This window comes from Sinohyriopsis cumingii, chromosome 2 (genome assembly GCF_028554795.1).
Source record: "Sinohyriopsis cumingii isolate HCF-2022 chromosome 2, ASM2855479v2, whole genome shotgun sequence".
Lineage (NCBI taxonomy): Eukaryota > Metazoa > Mollusca > Bivalvia > Unionida > Unionidae > Sinohyriopsis > Sinohyriopsis cumingii.
Genome location: NC_142962.1, coordinates 170,379,720 through 170,405,865, shown reverse-complemented (window position 1 = coordinate 170,405,865; position 26,146 = coordinate 170,379,720). Strand labels below are relative to the sequence as shown.

The following is a 26,146-nucleotide window of genomic DNA, read 5'->3' as shown; positions in this document are numbered from 1 at the left end:
TATCTCAATATTGTCTATTTGGATGATAGACTTCTTCAAGGTTCAACATACTTAGAGTGTCAAAACAATGTGCCATACTGCTGCATTATTAGACAATTCGGGATTTACAATACAACTAACTAAATCCATTTTGCAACCCACACAAACCATCAGCTTTGTGGAATTTCTCATTAATTCTGTAATATGACAGACTGACTGAGGGAAAGGCACAGGCATTGACTGAGTTTTGTGAAACAGAGTTGAAGCAGAAACATTGGACTATTCGTGAAGTAGCACAAGTAATAGGCACAATGGTTGTTAGTGACCCAGGCTTACAATATGTCCATCTCTACTACAAACCTTTGGAATGGGAGAAAGACAGATTACTGAAAATACTTAAGGGCAATTATGATGCATCTATTTCACTTTTCAGCAATACTAAAGATACAATTAAATGGTGGATCCAAAATGTTAAAATCAATTTTAAGCCTATTTGCATAGGTAACCCAGACATTTTATCAAAAGGGTAAATTAGACAATATTAAAACTGGAGGCTGCTGGAGTAGTACTGAGAAAATGGCATATCAATGTTTTGGAATTGCAGGCCTGCTTTCTGACGTTAAAGTCTCTTTGTGGATACAAATATAACTTATACATTAGGCTCTTCATGGATAATACTGTACCTGTTGTCTACATTAATAAAATGGGAGGTAGGATAAGATTACTAAATGGATCAAGACTGTTACGAAGGAGGCAGGGATTGATACATCCATTTTTGGGGCCCACGGCACTAAAGCTGCATCAAGCACTGCTGCAGCTAATATGAAATTGTCTTTGCATACTATTATTAAGACTGTAGGATGGAGTAATGATTGCACTTTCTTTAAGTTCTATAATAATCCTGTATTGGAAATCTTAGACTTCAGCAGTACTGTGCTTGGGAAGTCCCAACTATGACAAATTTTGATTCAATCTCACATGCTTATATATTGTTCTTTATAGTTTCATCTAGTAATGCAAATATACATTTTATTTTATTTTTTTCTTAATTGTTGTACTTAAATAATAATAATAATCATAATAATAACGCTTTATTTATAGAGGGTGACTCATTAGTCAAGGACTATTCTCCCTTGAGGCCCTCTTAAGAGAGTATAACAATGCACATTATATGAAGACAGCAATAATTAGTGTTTATTTTAACATGTTTAGTATTAAAATACTAAATTCCATTATCTATTAGAAACACATACATGCTCATGATATCTTTTCTTAAACACTCTAATATTTTCAGCAGATTTTACATGTAGTGGAAGCTTATTCCACAGAACTGTACCAGAGTATTGAAAACTCTTTTAAATTGCTCTGTTCTTCATTTTGGTACTAGAAGGTTTCCATGTGATATTGATCTCAACTGGTATTGTGTTGAAAAAGGCCTGAATAAATCCTGAAGATACTCTGGTGCAGTTCCATGTAGACATTTATATACAATAACTGCCTTGTGAAAATCTATCCTTGCATAAACTCTGAAATCTCATGGAATCCTGAGGCACTTACAGAGGAAATAAAATTTCACAACTAAAAAAGACATTACAAAGTCGTAGTCTGATTGGAATTTTATGAACCTGTAAGTGCCCGAAGGATCACATGCCCACCCATATATAAATTAATTATCTTCATGCAAATTATCCCACCCTATTGTTGCTCTCTGTGGCATCCAAGCTGATTATGCTCTAAAGACTCACTCATCACATGACCAATTCTATCTCATGTGACCCCTCAGGCACTTACAGGTTTAAAAAATCCCAATCAAATTGCAACTTTGGTAAGTCTTATTTAATTGTGAAATCATGCAAGAGGCTATTATTAGTCTCTTTACTTGCTGCCATCATAGGGGTTGTGGGAGGATCACGTGGGGTGGGCATGATCAGAACATTTCCCATGGGTTAGCAATGGCAGCTGAAAGAGCCATTACAAATGTAGATAATCTTACACAATATTGCATAATCATGTGATCAGTCATTTTTCTGGCAAAGGTACAGACGATGGATTAAGAGTCTCTACATCAAACTATTCTTATCGATTCTGCTGGATTTGAATCTGGTGGTTTTCCATATCGTTTAAAAATACTTTCTGCTCTCTCTCTCTCTCTCTCTAAAAATACAAATAAACCAACATGCACATTATCCATTCAAACAACAATTTTATTAGTTCATTTTTCTTTTAGTTAGAAGTCGTACTTTTAACAGTCTCCTTATAGTCTTTTTGTAGCAATATTATAGACCAACACATTACATATAAGCCAATACCAAAAGCCAATTAAATCTTTTTACCCACATGGCAATTAATTTACAGCCTGTCATAAAATGTGTACTATCATCGGTTTCATTGTACTTTGTCCTAGAACATATTTATCCAAAAATCAAAAAGGCTAATGAATAATCTTCTTTCTAATAAGTTGCATTTGATCTTTAAGATCTTACTTTTCTTGCAGCAAGTTAAAAACCAACAAAATCTGCAATGACCCCTGGACATTGTAATCCAAATAACGCATTTGTCTCAGCTAAGTTTACTAATTTCTTTGTTGTGAAAGAATGTCTTGGGTGATAATGTGTTCTCCAGATATCTTGTGGTGAACAAGGGCTGAGTTTTTAAAATTCTTAAACCCTGTCATGAAAGGATTATTCAATTTTGCAGTCTTCTCAATCATACGATCAGAAGTCACACCGGTAATCCTAATGGATGTGCCGTATTCCAGTCAAGGGAATTATTTTCTCCATTTTTCATTAAAGTCAGATCCACAGTTACTCTTTTGTGTTCTGCTTCTTTCACTTTCTTTGCTAATGATTCTTAGTCCAAGTTGTTTTAATCTGGAGATCACTTTCTAGTGCAGCAAGCATTAACGTTAAAAATCTGGATGACATCTTGCTGAGCTCAATGGAAATTGCGTGAGAGCTCGTGAGGTTAGAGGAAACTATTCCATCATAATATTGCCTATGCTAGTCTGGTTAATTGTTTTATATGCTCCCTGCATTGCACTCCAATATACAAATAGCGGAGTGCAATGCAGGGAGCACATGAAGCAGGGAACCAGACTGTGCCTATGCTCAAATTAAACACGATGTCATCCCTCATCCAAAGCATTGGATATTAAATAAATCCTGATTGATTTTTGCGAATCTTTTGCATCAGAAAAACGCACAGCAACAAAATGTGTGTCAATTTTCTCCAGCATGTGTCCCTGACACACAAATGTGTGTAATGGGAAACAATGACTACCAACATTTATGACTGGGAGTAATGAAATTGTCTAGTTTAGTAAAAAGTGCTCTTTCTCTATGTTCCATGGAAACTTACAGGTGCAGCTGGAAGCACAACATTGATTTTTCAACTACTTTACAACTCCACAATGCTCTATCCTTTTTTGTTTTCAAGTACTAATTTGGCACTTTTCATGTCATATCTTTTTGAAAAAGACTATGCACTGCCTACCATATCTATATTTGTCTCAGCTATTGACCATGTACAGAAACTGAACAATATCCAAGAGCCAAACAATTCCTTTCTTATTCAAAAACTTCTGCAAACACTTCATAAACATTTCCCACAGACTACCATTGATAAATGTATTCTACAAAAATTCGCTCCAGTCCTGCCTAAATTCACTCACAATGCCTTCCGTGTGGCTGTATTTAAGTCCATGTTTCTCTCTGCACTTCACCATTAATACTGGCCGCCATGTATAGCCTATCGTGCTGAAAAATGGCGTTAAACCCCACAACAACAACAACAACTCTCTGCACTTCATGCACTCTTGCAGTTAGCAGAAACCTGGTTTCAGAAGTCCAAACTTCTGTTCTCTTGGGTTCAGATCAGTTACAATGGTTTAGTTGTCCAATTTACACATTCCAAACACTCCAAGGGTACCCCTTTTGCCTAAGTGTCATGCCTCAAAAGGTACAAGACCAATGCCTTGTCCATGCACTGCATCACTATCACAATTAATGGGTCGGCATTTGGGACCATTCTTTCCTTACCTCTTTGGGTGGGGTTGCCCATAAATAGGCAGGAGTTCAACCAAGCCTTGTGCACATCACTTGTCCTATGCAGTTTTAATCCTCAATTATTCAAAACTCATACTTTTAGGATTGGGGCAGCATCAGGGTGCTAAGCATTGTCTATCAGACAGTATTATTTGCATCTTGGGTAGAGGCCAGTCATATCTCTTTTCTTCCAGTGTCATTCTGTGGCATGGAATACAAACATTTCTGGATATTTTGTGCCACTTTCACATGTGTGCAGGACTGGTGGTGTTTATATGTGTACATTAATACTAGGTCAGTGTACAGAACTAGCTTCCAGTGTTTGCTGAATTTTTGGCCACGTCAGACATTGTTACTTATGCTTCCTCTTTACCCGCACTCTCAGAAGATATCTGGATTTATTTTGTCACATACTGTCACTCCATGTTGCAGCTGCAGTACTCCACAATTAAGCTCCACCTGGAGGGGTTGAAGAATCACCTAGCCAATTCTTTCCACAGGGGAAAATTTTTCAGCTGGTTGGGGAAAGAATTGGCTAGCCAGTTGTTTCCCCCAAGGAAAGCATTGGCTAGCTGATTCTTTCCCTGGGAAAAAAAATCTGCTAGCCAATTCTTTCCCCAGGGAAACTTTCAGAGGGGGGTAAATTTGACTACTACATCTGGTACCTGACCAAAAGGAAATTATATAAAATGTGAACCTGAACTGCTTTGTTGTAAGCCCATATGTGTTACCCACACACACTGAGCGGTACAAGCCTAATTATTACTAATATGAGTGGCTTAAAAGTGCAATCTGAGTAAAAAAGAGTGATGTATATTTTACATACCATATTTACAGAAAACCATATGAAAAACATACATTTTTAAAAATTTATTTCTGCTACTTACTTGGATCTGCAGTTAGTTAAGATTCTTGTCACAAATTGACTAAATCCATGTGGACTAGTATGAGAATACAGACAAAACAAAATGAAGAAAAAAAAATTATGCACAACATTCACTTTAATTAGTCTAATCACATGTTTAGCTTTTGCTCAAAGTTTATAAAGTCCCCAAATTCTCTATGCTATATGACTGTAGAATTCCTCTTTCAAAATTCGTAAAGCACTACTGATTTGTCCTTTTCCTGATGCAACATTTTCTTTAGTTTAACAAAATCCCTCTCCTCTAACATTTTTTAGTCATATCGATCAAGTCCTTTACACTTGATGACATATGGCACCATGTTTTTTCAAAATAGACTTGTGGGTCACGAGTGGCCGAAAGCGCTTTCCGTTACAGATCATTGCCATCTCACCTCTGTCTGCATGGGTTCAAGTCTTGGATTTGGTCAATGTGGGTATGTGAGAAAGCTTGCCAGTAGTTTCTCGTGGTCGGTGGTTCTTCCTCCACCATTAATACTGGCTGCCACGTATAGCATTAAACCCTACAACAAACACAACAATATAGACTGGTCCACTCATGAGCTATAATTAATGTCTGACATGTGGTTTCAAGGTTCAAGAAACCTGTCTCTTTACTTTGAAACATGTCATGTACTTATTGCTATAAATAGAAAACAAAGAAACTGTTAAATGTACATAACCAAATGGTTGCACACATTGTCAATGAAGATCAGTAGAATGGAGAGCTATGGGCGATCAATGTCACATGACATGAGCCTCAAACTGTACTTGTTATTTTGTGTCTTGCTTGCTCTTGATGTCGCCAGATATAATCCTTGATGTGACCTCTTAAACTTTTTTAACATGAACTCAACAGGTACACTATAGCTAATTTTCTTACCTGGGTAATTATAAATGGGCAGGCACCCGAGTACCTGGGTACTCACTGACACCTTTATTCACATTTTCAAAATCAAAGAGTCTGTTAGCCAACCCACTCATAAACATGCTCACATTTTAAACTGGATTCTTCATACACCTAATGATAATAAAGTCTATGAAGTCCTGCACTGGTGTCCCATGAATCTGCATCAGATGAAGTCATGCACTGGTGTCCCATGAATTTGCATCAGATGAAGTCATGCACTGGTGTCCCATAAATTCGCATCAGATGAAGTCATGCACTGGTGTCCCATGAATTCACATCAGATGAAGTCATGCACTGGTGTCCCATGAATTTGCATCAGATGAAGTCGTGCACTGGTGTTCCATGAATTTACATCAGAAGAAGTCATGCACTGGTGTCTCATGAATTTACATCAGATGAAGGCATGCACTGGTGTCTCATGAATTTACATCAGATGAAATCGTGCACTGGTGTCTCATGAATTTACATCAGATGAAGTCATGCACTGGTTTCCCATGAATTCGCATCAGATGAAGTCATGCACTAGTGTCCCATGAATTTACATCAGATGAAGTCATGCACTGGTGTCCCATGAATTTGCAACAGATGAAGTCATGCACTGGTGTCCCATGAATTTGCATCAGATGAAGTCATGCACTGGTGTCCCATGAATTTGCAACAGATGAAGTCATGCACTAGTGTCCCATGAATTTGCAACAGATGAAGTCATGCACTGGTGTCCCATGAATTTGCATCAGATGAAGTCATGCACTGGTGTCCCATGAATTTGCAACAGATGAAGTCATGCACTGGTGTCCCATGAATTCACATCAGATGAAGTCATGCACTGGTGTCCCATGAATTTGCATCAGATGAAGTCGTGCACTGGTGTTCCATGAATTTACATCAGAAGAAGTCATGCACTGGTGTCTCATGAATTTACATCAGATGAAGGCATGCACTGGTGTCTCATGAATTTACATCAGATGAAATCGTGCACTGGTGTCTCATGAATTTACATCAGATGAAGTCATGCACTGGTTTCCCATGAATTCGCATCAGATGAAGTCATGCACTAGTGTCCCATGAATTTACATCAGATGAAGTCATGCACTGGTGTCCCATGAATTTGCATCAGATGACGTCATGCACTGGTGTCCCATGAATTTGCATCAGATGACGTCATGCACTGGTGTCTCATGAATTTGCATCAGATCACTCTAATGAATGATAACCTAACATCTTATTTTGTTTTGCAATTTTATGCTGTTTTATTTTTATAAAGCTGTAATTGTCCATATTTTTATGTTATATAATATTGTAAAACACTGAGCTTCTAAAGATTAGGTGCTGTACTAAGTCCACATTATTATTATTATTATTATTAATTATGTATTACATTCTGCACTATTCTGTACCATGTACTTTTGTATTACATTCTGTATCATGTTGTACTTATGTATTACATTCTGTATCATGTTGTACTTACCTATTACATTCTGTATCATGTTGTACTTATGTATTACATTCTGTATCATGTTGTACTTATGTATTACATTCTGTATCATGTTGTACTTATATATTAAATCTGTACCATGTTGTACTTACATATTAATTCTCTATAGATATTATGTTATACTTACGTTTTGCATTCTGTACCAATCTGTAATTCTATATTAAATTCTGGACAGATCTGTACTATGTTCTACTTATGTATTAAATTCTGTACAGATCTGTATCAATTTATATTTATATATTACATTTTGTAACATGTACTTAACATATTACACTTTGTACAAAACTGTACCATGTTGCACTTATATATTACCTTCTATACAGACTTGTACCATGTTGTAATTACATATTACATTTTGTACAGAGCTGTACCATGCTGTACTTATGTAATACATTCTATACATTTTTTTACCATGTTTTACTTACATATTACATTCTATACAGAACTGTACCATTCTGTACTTACATATTACATTTTGTACAGAACTGTACCATATTGTACTTACATATTACATTTTGACCAGAGGTGTACCATCTTGTATTACATTCTATAAAAACTGTACCATGTTGTACTTACATATTACATTTTGTACAGAGCTGTACCATGTTGTACTTGTGTATTACATTCTATACATATTTGTATCATGTTGTACTTACGTATTACACAGCTACTGTTGCTGGTAGACCCTTCCATGTCAGTGGTTCTATTTTTATCTGAGCAAGAAACACATGATCCCCAACGAGCTTCTGACATGGAATGATCTTTATAGAATCCTCTTTTACATGGGGTACAGCTCCCACTTACATTTTCATAGCCAGCCGGACAGAAAACTGGAAATAAACCAAAACATAAACACTGGTCTTAAACTTACTTTTAGTGCATTTCTCTATTCACAGAACTCACCCAATTAAAAGTGAATAATGGTTCTTTTATGGGGATTGTTTTTCTTGGATATCAAGTTAACCGTGAAACTGTTGCAAAACTCTTACAGGTAACAATTCCTTTTACAATCAACTTAGACTTTGCTAAAATAAAAGGTCTGAACAGTAACAAGCAACTCATATTGGTATAAACATTGATTTAGTTTGATGAATACAAGTTCTGAATTCATTGGCATTTGCCTTTTTTGTAAGCCAGATCTAATTCCCAAGTAATATTTTCATAGTTGTCTGCCAGTGATTGTAGAATGATAAGCAATCAGCTACTAAAGGCAGCACTCATTTTGCTTTCCCAGTTGACGAATTCTTTGATAGAGCCATGAAGGTGATACCTGTTCAGTGCATCTGACCTTAATTCCTTACCATGTAAAAGTAGTAGCGATTTTGTTTTCCTAGCTGACAAGTTTTTGATTGAGCCACAAATCTGTTACTAGTTTAAAGCCTAGTCAAGTCCTATTTTCAGTAAAACTGCTCGTGCTTATTTTAGCTATCTGTGATTAAGCATCACAAATGACACCTGTACAGTTGCAGCAATACTTTAATAGATTTCACAGACTACATGTCACTTAAAGAGATCAGTCTCAACTTGAGTAATGGTACATGACAGTGACATTTATAGAATAAAGTCAATCAAAAAAGTACATATTTTGGTTTCACTGCTAAATTTGTAGATGGAATTAATATATTATGGGATATTGATTATCATATCATTCTGGACTTTCTTAATGATGGTTAGTGGATTTTTCATTCATTAATTTTTCACCTCAACTTATAAGTAGGCATACAAATATTAATGCCATTTATTAACTCAAATTGGGGAGTTGTCTATTAACATAGCTTATATGCCTGCGTATAAGCCAAATAATTTAGGAACAAATAAAGGCCTGGAAGAAGGGATGTCAGCTTATCCGTGGGCCAATGTCTAAACTTGACAAATTTTAGGTTTTTGTTGACTACTGTAATGGCTGTAAATCTTGGGACAGGAAGCAATAATTTTGTCCGTGTCCTAAGACATGGGCATGTAAAAATATACTAATTTTCCGTGACCCGACAATTATTAAACTCCTACACAGTACTATGATTGATTTTGTTATTATTTTGCATGTGCATATTTTCTGATTTCTCCAACATGAAGTTAATTAAAGGTAAATACGGACTTCATAATTTGTGGGCCGGTTGAGTTTACCAGGAAGACCACGCTGAATTATAATGAACAGTGCTTACACAGTACAAAGCGTGCATAGCATCACTTAAATCCTTACTTATTCCCAAACATATTAAATGCAGATTTTGCTTTATTCACTGTTTCGACCAAATTGCATTTTTCCAGCTAACATTTTAACTAGTCCTTAATAGCTGTTTCATTTACGCTGAATCATATGCTCATGAGTTACTTATTTTCAATGATATAAGTGATCCTACAAATTGAGGTAATATTTTTAAAAAGGTACGCATGTTTAATTGTACAAGGCAGGTAACCATCATAATTTACATGTTCACGAAGAGTGGTAATAATAAAAGCTAAAATTCTCATTTAGTTCAACTAAGATCATCATTATCAATAAATTTTATTTTTGTGTTTTAGCTGAACAAACATCATAACTTTTCACACAATGGAAAGCTTGATGTTTCAGCGTCTCCTATGTTGATAGTCGGTGAATTTCTTAAGTTTTGCGACAGAAATTCAGGCCAGTTAATCATTAAAACCCTGAAACTGGCTTGTGATAACAGGGAATTTTGACCGGTAACGATACAAGTACATTGATGTGTAGTTGCCTTTTTTTCCTTAATATTAGCACGATTACCATAGTTTTGTCAAACAGGGGCAAAGGCATGCCAAAATAGCCAGCCTCATGGCACCGTACATGTGGGAACTATTTTCCCCTCTTTGTATATCCGACCATATTCCCTTATTGTAAACTTGTAAAGCATTTAGTAATGATTATTATAAATCATGGATTCTGAATTAGTTTTTTTGAAGACATTTGCTGCGTGGCATGTATTTCATTCCTTCTTTTATAATTTTAACGATGGTAATTATCATTGGTATATACGGTATAAAAATGCCAGGTGTTCACTCATTTAAGTTTCTTTCGTGAGAACGGTGCTATAGGATATGAAGTTACAGCATTCATAGTGATCATTCTTGGGACTGAAATTAATTGCAGTTGATTTTATTGCTGTGGTTTATTTTTTTTAGGTTTTGTATTATTATAGAGGTAAAAGAAAATCATTAATTTACATGAATAATGTTTAAACATTCTATTTAGTGAAGAAACAAATTTTTTATAGAAAAGTAATTATTTCATCATAAGAATAATTCACAAGTGATCCAACAGAACATGTGGGACTTTTCTTGTTTAGAAGAAATGAAAATCAAAGACATAATGTAATGATCAGGAGTTCTCAGTGAAAACCGGAAGATATGTAATCGGGAGGTAGGCATGGAGTGACCCCAAAAATCTGGAGTTTTTTTTCCTTAGCTTTTATGGTATTAGCATCAAACCATATTGTTTTTGTTCATTGTGTTGTCATACTGGGATAATATTTTAATGAGTTAGGTATTTACAATTTCAAAGCAAAGTAAAAACGTAATTACCGGTGCACTGATATATAATTTCCAATGCAATAATGCATAAACAAACAATAATCGAGTCAAAAGTGAGAGGTAGTGTTACAGAAACCTATTGAATGCTAAATTTTTGTCATCGCTCGATCAAATTATACACAAATCTAAATTAGGCAGAAAAAATAAGAAAACAGAAAGTTAAATAAATTATTTTTCAAACAAGTTTATACCATTTCTTTTTAATAATCAAGCATGCTAACCTCGAGATAAGTATACATGTAATTTTTAAAAAAATATAACTTTGCCTAAATAATAAATTTAGAACTTACCTTGTACATCCTGACATGTCTCAGAGTTGTAGGTCAGCTTATACGCGGGTCATGCACTTTTTAATTTTTATACCTGTTCAGTTTGGGGGGTTCGGCTTATACGCGAACTGTCTTATACACGAGTATATACAGTACATATGCTACTTCTTGTTTCTGGTATGCAATAAAACTTCTGTCATAATTCGGTCTTTAATCAGTGTTAGACCAAACATAACATTACCCATATTTCTGTGACAAGTCTCAAGTTCAAAAATGAATCACCAGCACAACGAAAAAATCCCACCATTCCAATTCAAAATTGAATGTTTAGGACAACATCAAACCAAAGATTTAAATGTTAAATTTTATATTCAAAAGATTTATTAAATGTAATGGGTTATTTTAGCTGTCTGAAGACTCCTATGAAAAACATTGGAGAAAAAATTAATCTTACCTTCACAGTCTGTGATATTGGTAGAGTTCACATTCCTGGTTCCAGAGTTAGATCCTGAAGTAAGGTTGCATGGTGTACAGCTCGTGTTGGAGTAGGGCATGTCCACTGGCTGGAAAGTGTCTAGAGGACATGGCATACACCGGTCACTGGATATAAACTCACCAGCAATACACTTCCCTATGAAGAGAACACAATTTTTAACATTTATACAAGGAAAGAAGTGCATGAATCAACAATTTATGAACACAGATTAACCATGCAATAAATAATGAGTAGTTGAGAAAAAACTCTTTAACAATATTAATTTCATGCATAAGCAATTCAAATGGAAGGTCATGAAAACTGTTCCAGCTGCAGTAGTTTTCCCTGCAGGAAAATTAATTTTGCAAATAATAACAAAAGGCCCTATCGCATAAGGCAATGTCTTAATGATGAATTTAAACATAACAGATGAATATCTAGTGCCATAAAATCAAATAATAACCGGTTCGCATAAGCCATAAACTAATATGAAAGTAAACCAATTTAGCGGTATCCATGACAATAAACGTAATATAAGGCAGTGGTATACTGAGGGGTGTTATAGCAGGGGGCTATTGTATATCCTTGAATGATATCCTATTTTGCAAATGATTAATTCAGAACTGTTTGAAAGACCTATGTTGAGTCATGTGTCTGACATGCAACAGGAAATAACACAACATGCAAACTACATTCTTATTGACCAGTTATCATTAAACTGAACACTAATAATACAATTTTTTATATCTGATTTGTATGTATTATCCTCCATTTCTTCAAGTAAGATGATATTCTGTATTGTGCCTAATTACATCCGCATAGATCTGAAACTTACTGTATTTACTTATTACATTTTTTATAGATCTGTATGATGTTACAATGATAATTTATTAAATTTGGTTTATGCACAACTTGATGATCTTCAGTTATTTTAGGTACAAACTGGCCTTTTTGCAATGGGCTTTGTCTGGTTATGATCATTAAGGGAGGAATTGGTTGTGTGGTAAGCTTATGTAATGTTGAATTATAAGGCTTAGTCACTGACCAATACTTGTATAGAGGTGTTGTGCATGGTCTTGAAACTGAGAGGCAGACAGGGAATTATGCAAGAGGCTATTACTAGACTCTTTACTTGCTGCCTTCATGGAGGTAAAAGTGTGGGAGGGTCAAGTGGGGTGGGCATGATCAGAAATTTTCCTATGGGTTAGCATTGGCAGCTGAATTCAAAGAGCCAACCAATGTCGATAATCTTACATAACAATGCATGATCATGTAGATTAGTAACATGGGATCAGTAATTTCTCTGACTTTTCAAATGGATTAAGAGTCTCTACATCAAACTGTTCTTATGGATTTAATGTGCTGGATTTGAATCTGGTGGTTTTCCATATCATTTAAACAGACTTTCTTCCCATCTTCCTGACTCTTGCTCTATGTTAGGAGGATTTCATATTTCTGTTGTGATTTTTTTCTGTTAGTAGTCCACATTTGGACAACATTTTTGACAACACTGCTGACAGGAATTGGAAAGGCCATCATAACAGATGATTTGACCCTCTTGCTAGCCATAATCGGGTAACCATGACGTTACCGGAGAATTGGTCTATGCCAAACTTAGATAAGAACTTTCTAGTCAAAGCATTCATTTCAGCCGGCTATTAACAAAATCTTATCAATTCATCTGATCAGGTAATGTAGCAGCAACAGCGATAATGATAGTCAACCAGTTCTCGGAACAGACAATTTTGTCCATGCAAAAGTGGAAGTGCCTTCAACATATTCTAATGATTTGACAGTGACCCAATTGTCGAGGATGTTAGTGGCATTGCAAAATACTCTGGCTACGTTATCTGAAAGCGTTTTGCTCCTTGACTGACTTGAGGAATATTGGCATGAAGGAAGGGCATGCAGAAATCATTGCCGTCAGATGTCCCATTCATGGACAATAATGCAGAACATTGGGAAGAAAACTTCATTCCTTCAGTGATGGTTGCAATATATGAGGTGGAATCCTTACTGTTCATGGAGACAGTGCATCAGAATCTTTGCCAACAATTTCAAGAAGATTTACAGATTCCTCCAGCTCTCATCTTATGCAGAGGAAATTCCAGAACAGGTCCAAGAACTACCGACATTAAAGACTGGGAGTAATAAAATTGTCCAGTTTAGTAAAACATGCTCTTTCTCCATGTTCCATTGAAACTTACAGGTACATTGATTTTTCACCCACTTTACAACTCCACAGCGTTCTCTATCCTTTTCCTAACAAGTACCAATTTGGCACTTTCGATGTCATATATTTTTTAAAAAACTATGCGCTGTCTACCATTTCTGCCTATGTCTAACCTACTGGTTATATACAGAAACTGAACAATATCCCAGATCCAATTAATTCCTGTTTTATTCACAAACTTCAGCTGCAAACATGTCATAAACATTTGCAGCAGACTACCATTGATAAATGTATTCTACAAAGACTCATTCTAGTCTTGCCTAGATTCACTCACACTGCCTTCTGTGCAGTTCTTCTTAAGTGCATGTTTCTCCCTGCACTTCATGCATTCTTGCGGTTTGTGGAAACCTGGTTTCATAAACCCAAACTTCTGTTCTCTTGGGTTCATATCCATGATGATTGCACATTGCTCATGCTATGCTGTTTTAATCCTTAATTATTCAAAACTCATACTTTTAGGAATGGGGCAGCATTAGGGTCCTAAGCATCATCTATCAGACAGTATTATTTGAGCCTTGGGTAGTTGCCATTCATATCCCTTTGAGAAATATATCCGCCAGAGATACAATTTCCAGTTTGTAATTTTGTGCTGACATTATCCATTCTGCACTTCACCATAGCACTTCCTACTGCCTGGTTCTGCTTTCTAATTTTTCTTCTTTCAGGTCCTGTGGGTGCACAGACTGATACAACTGTCCCCATTATATGGACATGCACTTCATATGGGTTGATTGGAGAGCACTTCATTTCATATAGGTTCATGCAAGATGTGACCATCTTACAACACATCGTTCTTTGACTGGCACTCTGTGACATGGAATAAAAACATTTTTGGATAGTGTGTGCACAACTTGGCAGTCTTGTGGGTGCACATGGAATACAAATATTTTGGCAGTCTTGTGGTTGCACAGACTGATACAGCTGTCCACATCATAGCATGACCATCTTACAACACATCATTCTTCCAGTGTTGTTCTGTGGCATGGAATACAAAACATTTCTGGATATTGTGTGCCATTTTGACACGTGCAAGACTGGTGGTGTTTAGGTGGTGCTCTACAGTTTTGTATTTTGCACAGGGTTAGAATTTTTAAGAAAAAGCATTTCCTCAGCTTTCCTCACTGGTTATACTGGCTATTTAAAAAAGACCTTGTATATCTTAGGTATAATTCAAAGAACCTTTAATTCCCTTTATTTTCATGTATGATTGATGGATGTACTATGAGTTATAAAGAATACAGCTTGGCCTTACTTCAGATGTGCACCTTTCAAAAAAGTGCTAGCTCTGCTTGGTCATTTTCACTTCCTGAACTTCGGAGGTAAATTGTATAAAAAAGAGCTGATAACCCTTTTTACATTTTATATATTTGGTAATTCATTCATTGCACTTTCAGAATCTGGTATTGTCTAATCTGGCAAAATTCATTTTCCCTATTTTAATAGCTGCTATGTATAGTGTACTGTAGACTAATTCAGGCTGATTTTTTAGCACAAGGGAGCAGTCATTTTAGTTAGCAGTGTGCTTAAATCATGTACAATTTCCAAAGAAATATCATCCATATTACATTAATGCAGCATAGAGGTATGCCAACATTCTCTCCATTGTGCATGTTTTAAATGCGAACTACTTCACCTTACATATGTCACTCTCTCAAAAGTACAGATTAACTGGTGAGCGTCCCAATAAAGACAACATAGGTATTATTATTGTATAATTTAATTTTAATTTCATGGCTGAAACATTTAAGTCACAAGCATCTAAACAGTCCTTTTGAATAATTCTCCTGTATTTCCCCCACAGAACAGTATTCATGAGTGTCAGAGTCTCTAACAAATATATATATTAATTAAAGGGGAAAGAATACCCCCTGCCTCACCAATTGGTTATATGGAAAGCGCTGGATATTACACTTCCCCATCATACATAATACAGCTGTTTGCCATACCAGTTAACTAAAGTATCAACTATGTAGACAGGTTTTTTTTAAAATATCAATCAACTTTTTAATGAGTGTCCAATGATTGACCCTATCAAATGCCTTACTAGCATCTAAAAAGCATGTAAACACAGGGATGCCATGTTCTACATAACAGCTAACAGTTTCCTTAAAGGCATACAGGCATAAATCTATTGAATGCTGCATTTAAAAACCAAACTGATTGTTGGAGATTGTGACTTCACATCTTTGCAGTATGATGCATTCAAATATTTTTGTGATAATAGTCATAAGATTTATAGGTCAGTAGTTATTTTTGTCTGCCAGGTTACCAATTTTGCTTTTTAGTAGCGCTATAATTGTAACTTTTGTGAAATCATCTGGTATAAAGTTATGCACAAACATACAATTAAATAAAATTATCAACAGCACATGAAGTTTAGTATCTGAAAACTTAAAATGTTTCACAAATAAAAAATCTGATCCTGGACATTTACCACATTTTTTCTTGTTGTTATTGCACTTTTGATCTCAGATAATGATTACCTCAATACAAGCAGAAGGGTTATTCAATGCTGAAAGCACATGCTTCTTATTTGATTCATTTTTAACACTATTGAGTAAGTCTTCAAAATGATTTTTCCACATGTTGCATATATTATTCTGACCATGGTTCCCATCAATGCAAATTGGTAGTTTATTGGAAGTTGTCATTGTATTTTGTTTAACTTGCTTCCAGAATTCATGTTGGTTGATATTTTCAATTTTTTTTACTATTATTCATAATTTGTGTTAAGTAATCCGATTTCTGTGTCCCGATGTCAGGTTTTTGTTACTGAAAGAAGTGTTGACTAAAGTACATGTACCACTAAGGTTAATATTATATCATGTATGCCTCACGAGAAGCTACATTTATTCCATAAAGCCGAGAAAGACTCAAATTTTAATCCACACAAAAGGGTAAGTACATGTAACCCAATTAGCCTTACTGCTGTGTTATCATAAGATGTCTCGTTTAGTCACGCTGATAATTGTTAAGATTACTATTATTGAACAGCAGTAACAGCTGAGAAGTGGCGGCATCAATGTACAATACACAAGTCAGCAGGAAAATGGTTTGATAGCCTTTATGGCTTCCCTTAGTAAGATGTTGAGCAGTTCACTTTGATAATTAGTGGCTATTACTACTGACAATAATTGTCAAAATTACAAATCCTAACGGCCGCTTGGTCAAATCTGCGTGATGTTAATGGTACATATCAAAGCTGTTTTGGCTTCTCTCACTTAGTGTAAAGAAATGTATAAAAACAATAGGGTACCAGACTGCAACTAACAAATCACGTGACAAGATCACTTCCTTTAAAAACACACGGCAATTTGTTTAGATGCATAAAAAAATAGTTTTATCAGTACTGTAGTTGGCAATTTGAATAACTTACTGCAAAAAGATCAACATGTCATAAAGGAAAAGAAAAATTCTCAGTTTAGAAGAGAAAGTGAAAGTAATTCAACTGACCAAGAAGGAGAAGGGTCGAAGATCCTTGCAGAAAACTAATGTTGGAAAGACTCAGTCTCAGATAAACAATACAGTGAAAGATAAGGAAACAATTCTGCAGAAGTGGTAAGGTGAAATGGATGGAGAAAGGAAGATTGTTTGAGCCAGGAGATGTTTGTATCCTGATATGAATGACAAGAAAAAGCAACAATTTTGTCAGTTGAAATGGGATATGAAGACTTTACCGCAAGTAACGGATGGTTGCACAGATTTCAAGTGTGACACAATGTTAAGTGTTCTGTCTTTAGTGGGGAATCAGATGATGTTAATAATGAAGTTGTTGAAGATTGGAATGAAAGAATAAACAATATATGCAGGGGATATGATAGCAAGGATATTTTTAATTGTGATGAGACTGGTTTGTTTTTTAGACTGTTACCAACAGAGTGACAGATGATGTGATCTGTAACATAATTATAAAGACAGTTTTAAAAATATATCAATGGTTATTCATAACTTTCATTTGAAAATGATGAAACAGTTTTACATTTATTTCACAACATGCATGTGATTTTTTAATGAAAATGTTAAATGTTTTATAATTAAATGTACTTGTGACTTTCTTCATGTGTATTTACTATTTCCATTTGTCATCCCCCTCTAAAAAGGCCACCCTCATTATAAGGTCACTTCCCTGCTGCAATAGGGGTGGCCTTATAAGAGGGGGACTACTGTATGCTTCTTGTTAATGAAGGACAGTTATAAAAATATGTATATCACATATTCAAAATGTATTCCAGTTTGTAGCATGTTGAAATTGTTATTAAATTCTGCACAGATCTGTACCATGATGTACTTAAGTATTCCATTTTGTAATGATATGTATGATGTTATACTTATGTATTATATTCTGTACCATATTGTACTTACGTATTACACAGCTACTGTTGCTGGTAGACCCTTCCATGTCAGTGGTTCTAGTTTTATCTGAGCAAGAAACACATGATTCCCAACGAGCTACAAGCATGGAATGATCTTTATAGAATCCTCTTTTACATGGGGTACAGCTCCCACTTATATTTTCATAGCCAGCCGGACAGAAAACTGGAAATAAACCAAAATATAAACACTGGTCTTAAACATACCTACTTTTATTGCATTTGTCTTTTTACAGAACTCACCATATTAACAGATCTTTTGCTACAAGAAATTAATATTGGGATTTTATAGGGATTATTTTTCTTGGATTATCTAGTTAATGGCCATTAAACTCTTGCAAAAGTCATACAGGTAAGAATTCTTTTTCCAAATGACATGACTTGGATCTTGCCAAAATAAAAGGTCTCAACAGGTACCTGTTAGCTTACAAACTCATACTGTTCAGTGTGTGGTCCCTAAAGAATCTGTTTTAGCCCTCTGCTCTATTGTATTTATGCAAATTATGTTCCATTAAGTACTGAGTTCAGATATACAGATTTGTTTGCAGATGATGCAGCTTGGGCCTAATTTGAATTCAAAGTTTCTTTTACAAGAAACAAGTCCTGGATTGAGTATAATGCTGACTGTTCAGGTTTGAACCCTAAAAAACATTCTTCATGGGTGTAAGCAGATTTCAATTATGGTCGATAAACCTACATTGCAATTCAAGTTCAAAGTTGGCACAACAAACAACGTCATAATAAATTAAGAAAATTCAACAAAATGATTTAAAGGATATCACAAAAATTAATCATCAGTTAGAAAATAAGAAAGCAAAAAGGTTGTAGGTGTATCTGTAGATAACAATTTACTACTGGATGACTATATGAATAATATTGATAGATACCAATTTACTATTGTATGGCCATATGAATAATAGTGATAGATAACAATTTACTACTGGATGGCCATATGAATAATATTTACAGATAACAATTTACTATTGGATGGCCATTTGAATAATATTGACTGATAACAATTTACTATTGGATGGCCATATTAATAATATTGATAGATACCAATTTAATATTGGATGGCGTCATGAATAATATTGATAGATAACAATTTACTATTGGATGGCCATTTGAATTATATTGATTGATAACAATTTACTATTGGATGCCCATATGAATAATATTGATAGATAACAATTTACTACTGGATGACTATATGAATAATATTGATAGATACCAATTTACTATTGTATGGCCATATGAATAATAGTGATAGATAACAATTTACTACTGGATGGCCATATGAATAATATTTACAGATAACAATTTACTATTGGATGGCCATTTGAATAATATTGACTGATAACAATTTACTATTGGATGGCCATATTAATAATATTGATAGATACCAATTTAATATTGGATGGCGACATGAATAATATTGATAGATAACAATTTACTATTGGATGGCCATTTGAATTATATTGATTGATAACAATTTACTATTGGATGCCCATATGAATAATATTGATAGATAACAATTTACTACTGGATGGCCATAAGAATCATATTGATAGATAACAATTTACAATTGGATGCCCATATGAATCATACATGAAGAGCACTGTCATAAAAAATTCCCCACTCAAAAGAATCAAGAAATATTTAACTATAGAAACTCACGTTCTCCACTACTGTGCACGTATTCATCTCTTGATGACTGTTTATTATTCATAAATTGAACTGGGTGAAACTGGAATCTCAGTTTGATAGGATTACTAACTTCCCAACAAAGCAGGCAGTGTTATTTTATATACATTTACTGATTATTCATTAAAAGTGAGTGACCCAGCACAATGGTTTCAGTGCACAGACACATAAACTACCGCATATAGCAGCCATGGGCTGGATCTGCCCTGTGACCTGGTTTTATCTTCTTATTTATATCATAGGCTGTGGCTTTTAAAATCTCTAATCTGACAATCACCTAGAGGAAAATGCACATGCCTGCTAGACAAAATGATGGAGAAGTGAATAACGAACCAAATATTTACTCAATATCCATATACAGTTAGACTGACTGACAAGTGAACCATACACAAGACAAAACACAGCATGCAAAGAACTCAATGCCTTTTAATTTTGGAAAAAAAGAACTACTTAATTCTGTTTCAAAGACTCTATGCATGTGTTTATATCTTTGGCATTCTTTGTGTCTAACTCTTCATCACATAAAATTAGTTGAGAAAAGGTGGTAGGAAACAAATTCAAGTTGCACAAGATGACATAACACATTTTGCAGTTTCACCATTTTTAACTCTGATATAACATGATACCTGTACATTGCCGTTTGCAACACAGGGAACATCTTCAGGGAACATGCACACAAGGAAAAGTACCTGCAATTCTGTTAATACTAGCACAATGACAGAATAGATAAGCAAATCATTGCAGTACTATAGATGACACAGATTGTAAATGAGATAGATGAACTAGATCTTTATGTGAATGAACAAGGAACTAATTAATTCCAAGATCAGAACAATGTCCTGTATGAAATATCATGTTACTGTGTGAAATTAAACCAATCACATTTATATATGACGGGGTTTCTCTTGCTGTTGTTTTTTAGGAACAATATGATAAAAGTGTCCTTTCTATTGCGCCTAAATATGTGTTAATCTAAGAGAAATTGCTAACAATGTTTAATAAATATGATTTTGACAAGAAACAAGTTCAGAATTGTGTACAATGTTGACTGTTCAGGTTAAGAGCCAAAGATGCAATATTCCTGGATGTTAGAAGAATCAAATCACCCTCCATGTAGTTATATATAGTAATCAGAAGATAGCGATGCAGTGAAATATTATATGCAAAAATGATGTCACAAACCGCATCTATGCAAAACCACACACATTAATCAGAGGTGAGCTGCTGAAATATATAAGATAAGCAAGACACACCAGTAAGTACAGCAAGGAGTAAGTTGATTGAATTATATATAAGCAAGACACACAACAAAGTACAGCAAGGATTAAAAGTTGACTGAATTATATATGATAATCAAGACACACCAGTAAGTACAGCAAGGAGTAAGCTGAGTGAATTATATATGATAAGCAAGACACACCACAAAGTACAGCTAGGAGTAAGTTGATTGAATTATATAAGATAAGCAAGACACACCAGTAAGTACAGCAAGGAGTAAGTTGACTGAATTATATATGATAAGCAAGATGCACAACAAAGTACAGCCAGCAAGGAATAAGTTGATTGAATTATATGACTTCAAAAAGAGCCTACTATTAAACAAAAAATGAACTAAAACATGGAGTTAAGACACAAGGCACTCAGACATACTCATGGAAAAAAAAAAACAGTTCACATTCCTCCAGATAAACAGAGTTAAAAGGAATCTCAGTGCTAACATTCATCAGAAAAACACTGACAATCACTATGCGCAAACACTTTCCATTGATGATCTATGATATAAACAAAAGACTACACATCCAAGAAAGGAATCTGAATGTTAACAGTAAGAAGAAATACTGATAAGCACTATGCATGAATGTCACAAAAATGCACAAGCACTTGATACCAATACAAGCCATTCTACACTGAGCACTTGGGAGAATCCCTTTTCATAATGGAAATCTTGTATGCATTTAAAGTATATCAAGCTGAACACAACCCAACATTTTAAATATCAACAAATGGGTATTTCTGCATATGACCTTAAACATGCTTTCAAGGGAGCTCATCCCGGCTGTAGAATGTCCATCATATTCCATGAAAAACGCTGAAAATTCTAGCATGGAAAATGCTGGAGTATTTGGACTAATATTCCAGCCTATGTCCAGGGTAGGCTGGAAAACCCTGAACAATTCTTGCATGGAAAATGCTGGACAATTCTAGCATGGAAAACGTTGGAGTATTTGGACTATTATTCCAGGCTATGTCCAGGATAGGCTGGAAAACCCTGGACAATTCAAGCATGGAAAATGCTGGAGTATTTGGACTAATATTCCAGCCTCTGTCCAGGGTAGGCTGGAAAACCCTGGACAATTCTTGCATGGAAAATGCTGGAAAATTCTAGCATGGAAAACGCTGGAGTATTTGGACTATATTCCAGGTTATGTCCAGGGTAGGCTGGAAAACCCTGGACAATTCTAGCATGGAAAACGATGGAAAACCCTGGACAATTCTAGCATGGAAAATGCTGGAGCATTTGGACTAATATTCCAGTCTTTATCCAGGGTAGGCTGGAAAACCCTGGACAACACTAAAATTTAGCTGAAAATTGTTGAAATATTTTATGAAAACGAGATTTTTAACAGGGATGCAACTTTTATTTGATGATAATTTCAAGAAGAACATGATCCAAATTACCCAAACCAACTCCTTGTATTGACTGTGATGTTTAGTAACTTTTAAACAAGGAAACAAAAATTAAAAACTATACTTGTCACTGGTAGTTTAATAGGTTGTGCACTAGTATTCAGTAGACAACATAGCTTAAGTTGTCATAAATATCGCTACACTTCTACTGGTGTGTCATAAAATCCAGATTACTGGCTCCTTAACATCATCCGAGTTTCTAAAAATATGTTCTCTTACTCTAGTTATAGTTTGAATTTATTCTGAAGCAATCTGAACAACAAAATAACAGAAATTCACGTTAATTTCTATCTCAATTTTAATTAAAAAAATTTAAAATATTTTTTTGTACACGTGTTGTTTCATAGTTCATTCACCACATTTCTTATTTTTCTGTTGTCACCACTGGAGTCTGTGGAAGTGATGGTACTCTTGATGGTTTAACCAAATCGCAAAGCTTCTGTCTCACCATCACCTCCCCAATGTTATACTTCTCCTTCATGATTTCTGAAATACAAATCATTGTATATATATATATATATATATATATATATATATATATATATATATATATATATATAGAGAGAGAGAGAGAGAGAGAGAGGGGAGTGAGAGAATGAGAGTTATGCCTGAAACATTTCATGCAATTACAGTACTTTTACAATCCCTGAGGTTGGTAATTGTAATGAGGCACTTGGCTTGATGACTAATGTGATAGGCTTAAAAACCTGTGGTTTCCATCACAAATTAAACTGGCTACCTAACTGCTCCTGTGGCCTAAGTCTAAGTGGTTAGAACGCCTGCTACGAGTGTGAGAGGTCACAGGTTTGAACCCTTAACTGAGTCATAATAAAGACTTATTAAAAAAATGGTACTATTAGCTGCCTTGCCTGGTGCTCAGCATTAACCCTTTACCTCATGCAGGCGTCTTTTGGCGCCTCTACTCCATTCACGTGGAAGCGCCTTTTGACACCTGCTGTAAACATCAGCCATTTTAAGCCGGTTTTCATAGCGCCACCTTCGGGGAAAACCCCCATTTAGATACTACATTCATTTCTGTGAACGACAATTACATCAGATCACGTGGTCACTGTTTATGCCCTGGTCGATATCTGCTATTTAAAGTAATTGGGTCATAATCTTCACTCTCCAAAATGGAGGTCGCAGATTTCATTCAGTACTTACGAAGTTTTCACGATTAGACTCAGAACTATGAACGATTCTACAACTTAGGTAAAGGCTCTGATATTGATGCAGGCAGCAATTAGTTTTCATAAATTATCAAATTCAGATGACTTAGTGATATAGATGCAGACGACAAATTGTAAATTTCAAGTATGAGAAATGGCAGCTACGATTGGTCACGCGGCCTCACTGACATGACGGTGAATGAGTCCTCTCAAGATTTTAAAGCATGTAAAAAATTCTTCAGTGAAAAATAATTACACAGCTATAACAATCAGACTTTTAATCTTAAATTTTTCCACACATAATAGATGTGTACCAAAAATGTAAAATGGTTACAATTGCTGTTTAACATAAAATACACTACATTGCTTAACAGTTAACAGGCAGGCCTATGTGTACGGAGTCGAATAGGTAACAGATGCTCTATTTATAGCATGCTGCACTTTGTAATTATGCTCTATAAGGTAAACGGTTAAGAGGTTAGTGTTAGGACTGGTCAACCTGGTGTCAAGATAATGTGAATGGGTGGGAGACATTATGCTACATGTCTGTGGCATGATATCCCAGTGGTATACATCACTATAAATTGCCACACTGCAGACATCGTAGCGATGTGACTAAACATTTGTTAAAGCTACGTTACTAAACATCTGAATCACGCACACACAAACTGGCTACCATATACATGCAGTTGTGATTATACCATTTAAACTGAAAGTAGATTTACATTGTCCATTTGAATATTGCCTGTCTACACTATAATGTTTCAAGTAGTAGTTGTGTATACGTTTCAATTTCATAATAATGTTCCAGCCTTAGTTCATAAAAAAAATTTTGTTACAATTTGGCATATATTTTGTCATAGGTTAACAAAGTTTAAAACACATGGTTAATAATTTAAAATATACCATAAATTATTTGAATTCTGGACTGGTCTTGGACAGGTGGCCTTGTGTGTGCTTATTATTGGCTCTTGCCCCAGTTAGTGTCTTGCCAATATATTCACCAGAGCTGTACAGCATTCTGAATATTTATTTAGCAGCTTTGTTAAAATCCAAAATTTGACATATTTCTGCCTCATGCTGGGTGTGAAAAAAATTTAATCCAAATTTTCACCATGATGATTCATATGCACTAAGTTTCTGATATATTTACTTATCTACATACACAATTCCAGGTTACAGCTAATGTTCTAGACATTTGAATTTGAAACAAATGTGGTATTACCTCTCGCTTACTTAATTCAAAATTAAAAGATCGAAGAATTTCAATGAAGCTGTCGCCATTAAGTTGTTTACATAACTGTGCCTTGCCACTTTTTTTCTGAAATTAAAGGACACAAACTAAACAAGTATTTTTGGTGAGGAAAATTGATAATCATTTCCAACAGTTTACAACTGTACATTCTTATTAATTATACAGTAAGTTACTATTAAATATTACTGAAATGGCTGAATATAAATTGGATAGACAGAAACAAGCCATAATCTGAATTGAAGATTAATTGGAAAAGAGATCTACCGGTATATTTCCGAGTCACAGTCGAAAATTAATTAAAACAAATATAACTTATTGCTACAAATAGCACACTGTCTGGAAAATAATAACAAACATGTAAAAAATACAAATACCAGTCAGACCATTAATAATATCAAGGGTGAATAAAATTTAAAGTGAAATTTACAATTTGGAAATGTATATTCGCAAGGCCGGCACGTACCAACTTTTTTGAAAGACAGACACCAGATGACTGGTCATTGTGCATTAGGATAAGTAAAAAATGTTGCCAATTATGTAAACAAAGCTTAAAACATAACACATACCTTTCAATATCCTTAGAAGTTTGACATTTAATATATCGGTCTTCAAACAGCATAAAAAAAGAAATTGTTCCATAGGATATATTTCGTAATAGCTTTCCGTAAATTTACGTCACGCGAAGTCTTTCGCAGCTAAGGTACTTGGTGGCTGTGCAAATAATTTAGCTACAATTGGACTGAGTAATGACTTACCTGCTATTTTCGCAATAATACACTCATGGTATCCCTTGAATCCACGACAAACCGCCATCACTTTCTCTCACGTGCGATATTCCTTCATTTCTTTTCGTGGCGAGTGTACATCAGCCATACAGATTATGCCTCCCTGAATGGGACGATCATTCACCCATATAACCAGTGATATTTCTGGTTCAGTGGTCATCTTAAAATCCTGGGATATTTTATATTTTACAATTTCAATGACACTCCAATCGAAAATTGCGCCCAAATTCTAGACTGGTTATCCAGAGCGTTTTACGGTGCCAAATTTGGAACCAAAATTTACAGAAAATGGTTTTTTTTTTTTTTTTTTTTTACAGAAAATTT

General features: G+C 34.9%; 1 protein-coding gene across 1 annotated transcript in view; it reads right to left on the bottom strand.

Moving 5' to 3' along the window:
- Nucleotides 1–26,146, bottom strand: part of LOC149806285 (uncharacterized) — a 478,750-nt gene that overhangs the window by 197,206 nt on the left and 255,398 nt on the right. The window contains exons 36-38 of the mRNA XM_089935589.1: nt 18,214–18,387; nt 11,598–11,774; nt 7,985–8,158 (exon numbers count right to left, since the gene is read on the bottom strand). Of these exons, the coding sequence (XP_089791715.1) occupies nt 7,985–8,158; nt 11,598–11,774; nt 18,214–18,387 (525 nt within the window). The remainder of the gene's footprint in view (nt 1–7,984; nt 8,159–11,597; nt 11,775–18,213; nt 18,388–26,146) is intronic.